The sequence below is a fragment of the Tiliqua scincoides genome, chromosome 11, assembly GCF_035046505.1.
Source record: "Tiliqua scincoides isolate rTilSci1 chromosome 11, rTilSci1.hap2, whole genome shotgun sequence".
Lineage (NCBI taxonomy): Eukaryota > Metazoa > Chordata > Lepidosauria > Squamata > Scincidae > Tiliqua > Tiliqua scincoides.
The window spans coordinates 5,085,905-5,094,358 of NC_089831.1; the positions used below are offsets into that span (position 1 = coordinate 5,085,905).

General features: G+C 51.2%; 1 protein-coding gene across 8 annotated transcripts in view; it reads left to right on the top strand.

Moving 5' to 3' along the window:
• The window catches only part of ANK1 (ankyrin 1), a 120,775-nt gene extending 116,453 nt beyond the window's left edge, over positions 1-4,322 (top strand). For 7 of the 8 annotated variants that reach the window (XM_066639197.1, XM_066639202.1, XM_066639198.1 and 4 more), the window contains one exon: positions 2,060-4,322. Coding sequence is in view for 1 of the 8 variants with exons in the window: in XM_066639202.1 (XP_066495299.1) it covers positions 2,060-2,086 (27 nt within the window). In the remaining 7 variants the exon portion in view is untranslated. The remainder of the gene's footprint in view (positions 1-2,059) is intronic. The other variant, XR_010794969.1, reaches the window with a different exon arrangement.
• The last annotated feature ends 4,132 nt before the right edge of the window (positions 4,323-8,454 follow it).

Here is an 8,454-nt window from a genome sequence, read left to right on the forward strand (position 1 = left end):
GAACCCAGGTCTCACAAATGACATTCTCTACACCTGCACTGCAGTGGGAGGTGCAAAGTCCTCAGTTTTGCAGGGAGCCTCACTGCAGCACGCAAGGGGCCCTTCTCTCTCGTCTTCGGAGCCATTCCAAGCATATGCCTCCATTTTGCTCCCACCGCCCGGAATGGCTCCAAGGGGGAGGGGCCCCTTGCACGCTGCAGTGAGGCTCCCTGCAAAACCGAGGACTTTGCACACCCTCTAGCTGCACCACCGCTGCACTGTCTCTCCCTTTACTGTGTGCTGCAGTGAGACCTGGTGAGTTTATCAGGGAGTCAGAAAACCAATTCCACGCCCAGTGCCAGGGTTTCATTTGTACTGCGGCATCCTGGAATATCCAACTCAGTGCTTGAATGGGGGGGGGGGGAATTGGGAGAGGAGAATCCTGAATGCTGAAAAACCACAAGCCCCACCCCCAGCTCCTCCCAGTTATAGCCAGTTCATCTCCCCCTCGTACTTACTAAGAAACTTTCTAAGAATAGTAGTTAAGAAGTCATCATAAGAACATAAGAACATAAGAACAGCCCCACTGGATCAGGCCATAGGCCCATCTAGTCCAGCTTCCTGTATCTCACAGCGGCCCACCAAATGCCCCAGGGAGCACACCAGATAACAAGAGACCTGCAAGGCCTCCTGGGAATTGTAGTTAAGAACATAAGAACAGCCCCACTGGATCAGGCCATAGGCCCATCTAGTCCAGCTTCCTGTATCTCACAGCGGCCCACCAAATGCCCCAGGGAGCACACCAGATAACAAGAGACCTCATCCTGGTGCTCTCCCCTACATCTGGCATTCTGACTTAACCCATTCCTAAAATCAGGAGGTTGCGCATACACATCATGGCTTGTACCCCATAATGGATTTTTTCTCCAGAAACTCGTCCAATCCCCTTTTAAAGGCGTCTAGGCTAGACGCCAGCACCACATCCTGTGGCAAGGAGTTCCACAGACCGACCACTCGCTGAGTAAAGAAATATTTTCTTTTGTCTGTCCTAACCCGCCCAACACTCAATTTTAGTGGATGTCCCCTGGTTCTGGTATCACAAAAGGTTAGAGAAGCTAGGGGCCACTCTGCCCTTCCCTGAGCCATGGAAGGTATGTATGCCCTCCCACAAGAAAATTCAGTAGTCTCTCTGAAACTTGTTTGACTTCTCTCAAAATTACCGTAAGCAAAGTTGTGTTTCCTAAACCGAAACCTTCCAATTTCATTGGACGTGAAATTTTGTGGCAAATTTCAGGTTGTGCAAAACAGGCTCTCACAAGGACCCTGTTGATCCTCCTCAAAGCAGTTGTTTTATCTCCAAACCCCTCTTTTGTTTCCATTTCCACTCAATTTCAGGTCTTGATTTCATATTTGCCTCAATTTCCACTCAGAATTTGGTAGCGGTTCTAGCTGAGCCTCCCCCCCCCTTCCCCAATGCATGTGGGCTAAAAAGATGGGTCTTTACCACAGGGCAGATCTACACAAGAAACCTATATTGGCTTTCTGCCACTTTAATTATTGTGGCTCCCCCCCCAAAGTTTTCTGGGAATTGTAGTTTGATGAGACTGCTGAGAACTCATCAGGACTGCCTCAAGAATTCCTGGGGCCTGAGGTGCATGCCAGGTGCCACCCTCCTTGTCACCTGACAGTACTCTAGGCACTGCTGTTGCTGCTCCTCCAGCTCCCTGCTTTTGGAAAGAGAGTGAGAACAGAATATAAGTGTGGAGGACAGAAGAGTGGTGGCCTAGAGAGTCTCTTGCAAGTATTTGTGCTCCGTTCCCCTTTTCCGGCCCCTTTTCTGGGGGTGGGAAGACTAGTGTAGGAAACAGGTAAGTCAATGTGGGTGGGCACACACCTCCACCAATCTGTTGCCTGAGGCAACCATCTCAGTCAGCCTCATGGATAGGCCGGTCTGGACGACATTTCCAGATGAAGAAGTGGCCTTGACTGGAGTCTGAAAGAGATGCAGTGATCTCTTCTGTGAGTTCAGTGCTTCCGTGTTGTGTTTCTAAACCATGTTTTCTCTTGTTCTCCCCACCAGGGCCTCACCTTGACACCAACCCACTGACCTCCACCCCCCTTGTGCCCCCCACACGGCCAGGCGAGTGGAGCTGCAGGCTCACCGGGGCAGGGCTGGCTGTCCATGATTCTTTAGGCTTAAATGGCATGATTTCCGTAAGAGACTTAACTTTACTGCCCTATTCGCATGACCGACTGACTGCAGGCGCATGAGCTACAGTTCTTCCTCCTGACTTCAGATGCCTGGACCAGGAAACCCAGGAGAGGGGGAGAAAAGAAGTGCAATTGTGTGTGTGTGTTGGGGGGGTTTCTGTTCCAAAGCCCCTTCTTGATGCAGCGCCCCAGCCTCCTGGGGAAAGGAGTACGCTGGACAGATCTCATCTGCCATCCCACCCAACCCCTGCTCGGCCCTCCCACCGTCTCAGTGCTCGGTCCTGCGACATCCATCGATGGTGCCTGAGGGATGCCAACGTGGGCTCCCAGCAAAAGTCTTTGAGGCCTGGGTGGCAGGAAGGGGCCGAGGGCTTCCCAGGGTGCGCCCCCACCTCCTCCCGGCTGTTCCCACCAGGTTGGAATGGAGTGCGCAACCCGGACAGTTGCTTCACCTTTGTGTATATGATATGAACAGATACTTACTATGCAAACACAAATAGGGACGTTCGGCAGGATTGCATTGGCTTGGCTCCCCGAAAATCATCCCATAGGCCTCCAGCAGCTCGTGGAATGGAGGTGAGAAGAGCTAGGATTGCATAAGAGGCAGAGTAAGTCTCCCGGGCTCCTCTCTTTCTTTCTTTCTCTCTCTTTCACACACACACACAAAGATATATATATATATATACACACACACAGGGTGGTAGTGAGGGGGGTGAACCCAGAGATGGGGAGAAGGGCTAGTGCATTAGCAACAAGCGTGTGGGCCAGGTACACACGCACACCTACAAACCCTTTCTGCAATTTGGTCCCGGGCTGGGAAGGTGCGGCTCCGGCTTGCCCTCCCCCATGCCCGGCTCCACCCAGCACAATCTGTCGCTCAGGAGAGGTGCAGAGTTCTGTTGCTCCCTTACCTGCACTTCTGCACCAGGGAAGACCCAGACAAGTGGGTCCCCGCACTCAGCACAGACGCGGCATCTGCCAAGATTTCCGGGGTCGGTCCCAGTTGGGGAGTGGCCAAATCCCCACCCCAACCCCACCAACGTCCCTGATAACTGGTCCCAAGGGGAGAGTGGCGCCCTCGGGTGGTTTTGTTCTCCAGGAGACACGACCCTGCAGACAGCCCTGCTGCCCCTCCCTGCCTGCCTTGTGGTGCTCAGGGGATCCTGCTTCCCTTCCTCCCTGGGTCAATCAGAACCTGGGGCTCCAGCCTCGAGCAATACGTGGGTCCTTTCAGGTGGTTTCTGCTTTGGGCTTCCAAAGAAAGATGGCACTTGCCCCAGAGAAGATGGCAGGGAAGGAAGGGAGGCTGGCTGATGGCCATGTGACATCCCCCTGCCCCAGTCAGTCCCTCTGCCCCAGTCCTGTTTCAGTCTTGGGACCCAGAGGAGGTTGCATGGCGGCACCTGACAACCGAGAGATGCACAACAACTCCAACTCTTGTCCCTGGGAACGTGGTCTGGCCGCATCTTCCAGAAAGCCCCCAGTGCTGTTTCTAATCCACCCATCGATGCTGCCAGCAGCCCTGGGGTGTCAGCCCCAAGCCATTGTGGGGCTGGGTAAGTGGGGTAAACCCTGAAGGGAAGAAAAGAAGTGGAGGGACGCCAGCAAAAGCTGGAGGGAAAACCACTAGCCTGGGCCAGGCACCTTCCCGGAGAGAAGAGCTGCCCCGGAATAAACATGCAGGGTACAGAGCACCCACTTCCCCCTGCCCCCCTCGACACACGCCCTGCCCGACCACCCCACCAAATTGCCGACACAGCATTGCCATAGGATCTAGCGTGGGCCCCCCCATGCTTTGGCCTCCTGTAGTGCGTAGGAACAATGAGCTGTGAACCGCCCCCCTCGCCTGCCTGCGGGGCCCTGCTTTGCCCGCTGACGCTAGTAGGAGCTGTAAGGGAGGGTGTTGCCTAGAGAATGCCGCCGTCTTCTAGATGCTTTTTAGAAGTTTTGAAATTACTTTTAGTTCCTTTTTTATTGTCATGGGAAATTTGAGCCTTTTGGCTCCTCCTTGTTCTCCCCTCCCCCACCCTCCCCTCCATCCCACAGCCCAATGTATAGACCATCCTCCCTTGTCCACCAGCTACCAGAATCCAACTTAATAAATAAACCAACACAACTGTGTGCTGAGTCCACCTCTGCTTCTTCTTGTCTGGCTGGCAAATGAGAATTACCCGTGTATTATATTTATGCACTCAAAGCCCAGTTTGGATCATCTGTTGGGGCACTTGCTGCAGTCATAGATCCAGCCACAAAGTGTCCAGAAGTGGGTTTTGCAGGTTTTTCCCCCCCCTCGTCAGGTAAAATGGGCCAAAGATAAGTGAATGCAGGTGTCAGCCTTTGAATTATCTGCAGCTACTGGCTGCAGGTGAGTGAAATAAGGCCTCCCCACCCATTGGCTGAGTGGCTGCAGTGCCCTGGTATGCCTACAAATACTCCACTTTGAAGCTGGTGGAAAGATGGTCAACTGACAGGGAGACGAGGAGTGTGAAGATTTGCAAGACGTGAATTTTTTAGGGGTGGGTGTGTGTGTGTGGGTGGGTGGTGTGAGTGTGAGAATGGCATAGGGAAGTGTGCATACATGAATGTTGTGCATGAGTCATGCAAATGGAGCTTTTTGTGAAAGGGCAAAGGACACAAAGTTGTTACACTTTCAAGACACACATTGGGGCCTAAACTCAAACACCAGCTGGGGGTTCTGGGTTAATTGGTGGAAAGCATGACTAAAAATAAAATTACCAAGCCTATTGAAGAACAAGCCTTGCTGAAGAAGAATCAGCATGGTTTCCGTAAAGGGAAGCCCTGCCTCTCTGATCTTCTGGAGTCATCTGAGAGTGTCAACAAGCTTTTGGAAAGGAGTGACCCCATAAGCAATAAAGCTTTTGACAACGTCCCTCACAAAGACCCTAGAGTAAACATAGCAGACATGGAATGGAAAAAGATCCTTTTATGGACTTGTAGTTGGTTAAAGAGTGTAGGAATGAACTGGCAATTTTCTCCACTGTGTAGTGGGGGGAAGTAAAGAAACAGGGTCTCCCAAGATCTGTCTTGGAACAAGGTAAGATACTCGGATGTATTTTAACTTGTTGCCTGCGTTGGCTCGGTCATGTCGTGAGAATGGATGATGGCCGGATCCCAAAGGATCTCCTCTATGGAGAACTCGTGCAAGGGAAGCGCCCTACAGGTAGACCACAGCTGCGATACAAGGACATCTGCAAGAGGGATCTGAAGGCCTTAGGGATGGACCTCAACAAGTGGGAAACCCTGGCCTCTGAGCGGCCCGCTTGGAGGCAGGCTGTGCAGCATGGCCTTTCCCAGTTTGAAGAGACACTTTGCCAACAGTCTGAGGCTGAGGCAAAGAAGGAAGGCCCATAGCCAGGGAGACAGACCAGGGACAGACTGCACTTGCTCCCGGTGTGGAAGGGATTGTCACTCCCGGATTGGCCTTTTCAGCCACACTAGACGCTGTGCCAGAACCACCTTTCAGAGCGCGATACCATAGTCTTTCGAGACTGAAGGTTGCCAATACAAATGAACTGGAGTTAGAGGTAAGCCAATATTGTGGCCAAGTTTGCTGATAACACCAAACTGATCAGGGTGGCTTAAACCATCCAAAGCAAATTGTGAAGAGCTCTAAAAGGATCTCTCCAGACTGGGTGAATGGAAGGGGGGGCAAATGGCAAATGTGGTTCACTGTCAAGAAATGTAAAATGCTGCACATTTGGGGTGGGGGGAATCCCGACTGATGGGGTCTGAGTTGTCGGTGACAAACCGGGAAAGAGATCCTGAGGTCCTGGAGAAGAACTCGGTGGAAACATTGACCCATTGAATGGAAATAGTGAAGGAAGCAATTTCTGTACTGGGTTCATCCAAAATCCTGCAATGGTTCTGGTCAGCACATCTCAAAAAGGGCATCACAGACCTGGCAAAAGTACAAAAGAGGGAAATCAAAATGACCTGCAGTATAAGGAAAGACTACATTGTAGGGGTCTTTTGATTTCTAAGAAAGTTGACTGGGAACAGGGTACAGACTTATAAAATCATGCATGGTGTGCAGGGAATGGAAAATAAAGTTTTTTTTCTGATTATATAAGAACATAAGAGCCCTGCTGCATCAGCCCAAAGGCCCATCTAGTTCAGCTTCCTGTTTCTCACAGCAGCCCACCAGATGCCTCAGGTAGCACACAAGACCTGCTTCCTGGTGCTGCTCTCTTGCACCTGGCATTCTGAGGTAGCCTACTTCTAAAACCAGGAGGTTGCAGGTTTCCATCATGACTTGTCACCTGTGATGGACTTTTCCTCCCTAAATCTGTTCATTCCCCTTTTCAAGAATTCTAGGCCAGGTACCACCCCCCATTGTGTGGCAAGGAGTTCCACTGATTAATTAATTACATTAAATACATGTTACTGATTAATTACATGCTAGGTAAAGAAATGTCTCCTAACTCTTCCACCAGTCAATTTTGGTGGATGTCCAAAAGAATTTGGTGGATGTCCAGAACAATTTTGTTCTGGTGTTGCGCGAGGGAGAAAAGAACTTCCCTTTATCCACTCTAGCCATCCCGTGCTTCATGTTATATGTCTCAATCATGTGTGCACCCCACCCCCCCGATGCTCAACACCAGAAATTAATTGATAGCAGATTCAGGGCAGACAAAATGAACTGCTTTACATGATGCCTAATGTATGGCGTTCCTTGTCTCAAGGTGTGGTGATGGCCCTTAAGTGAATGCTGTTTAGAGGATATTAGACAAATGATAGAGGAGGAGAAGCATATCAGTGGCTATTAGCCAAACCGGCTACTTATGGAACCTCCAGCTTCAGAGGCTCTAAATCAGCTGCTTTTGATCTGGAGGGGGCTGTACTTTGCAGCAACTCCCCCACCCATTTTGATTCCCTGCCCAGATAGGCCTCTCCCATGGGTGCTATTTGCTCTTGAAAAAGGTTCCCATTGGGAGCCAAAGGAAATGCCATTTTCCAGGGCAATTTGCAAGTGGTGAGATCTGTTTGAGCCCACTACAGCGGCACTGGTCCTGATGTGGGTCCATCCCTGAGCATGTGCTCTTCAGGCAAGGAAGCATGCCTTATGGCTTCACAGATGGGGCACAGACCGGGGCCCTGAGGTAAGGAGGGTCCACTGCTGCAGCTGCTCTCCACCCTAGCTAAGTATGCCAGTCCTGAGGAAGTGTCCAAAAACAGCGGCCACGGGGGGCAACCTCTACTCTCCCCCAGTGCCACTGTTCCATTCCCAGATCTCCTGTTTCTTAGCAATGCACTGGGAAATGTTAACTCACATGTGGATGGTCTTCTACAGTCACCTGCCCGCTGCTGCTGGAAGAGTTCCCAAAGGGCCCCTGGCCTCTGGCTGGCATTCTGGGTGCAGCAATGAGCAGTGCAGATGTAGACCAGCCTCTTTCCCCCACACCATATGAAAAACCCTCCTTCTGCTGCTCCCCGTCATAGCCTGGTCAGCCAGTTAAGGGCTCAGAGCCCAATGGGGCAGTTTTACCCGGGAAGCAGATAACATCCGCAATGTACTTCCTTCTTTGGGCCATGACCCACAACTAGAATGCTCTAGAATGTCCATAACTAGAATGACAACCTTCTGCCTTTCACTGCCTAGTTCCTGAGCATTGGGAGGGCTTATAGTTGATGCATACGCTTTCCAAAGCATGGAAGTACCACATCATTTTTTGGGGGGGGAGGGCTTTGCATCTTTGGCAATCGCCTTTGCATCACCTTTTGGTCCAGCCCTCCCCCCCAAGTTCAAAAGTGACAGTGGGGAAAGTCAGGACAAGTTTGGCTCTCCCAGGTTCTGCAAGGCTTTGATTCCTAGAAGAAGCTATAAAATGCTGCCTGGTGAAGTCTACAGCAAGCTCACAGCACAGCACAGCACAGTGAGAAATGGCAGAGTCCTCCCTCCTCCCACACAACTCTCCAGGCCAAACTGGACTTGATAAAGCAGGTAGGTGCTACTGGCCCCTGACTATTTTGCTTTTTAATGTAAAACTGCTTAGAGGAAGAAATAGCAGGCAGAAGGGGCAGCATAAGCCCTCTGGCCATGTTTCCATACAGAATCCCCCTGTAGCTTTTCCCCAATGGGTAGGAAAACTGCTGCGGTGTGGGGGGGGGGGGAGAGAAGTTCTAGCAATGGATCATTGGGCCCTGGGTCCCGACTAACTTTCTAGGGACCGGAAAGAACATCTTCTTCCTGGCACCATTTTGCAAATCCTGCTGTCATTGCTCCCCACCATTATTGGGAAAGCT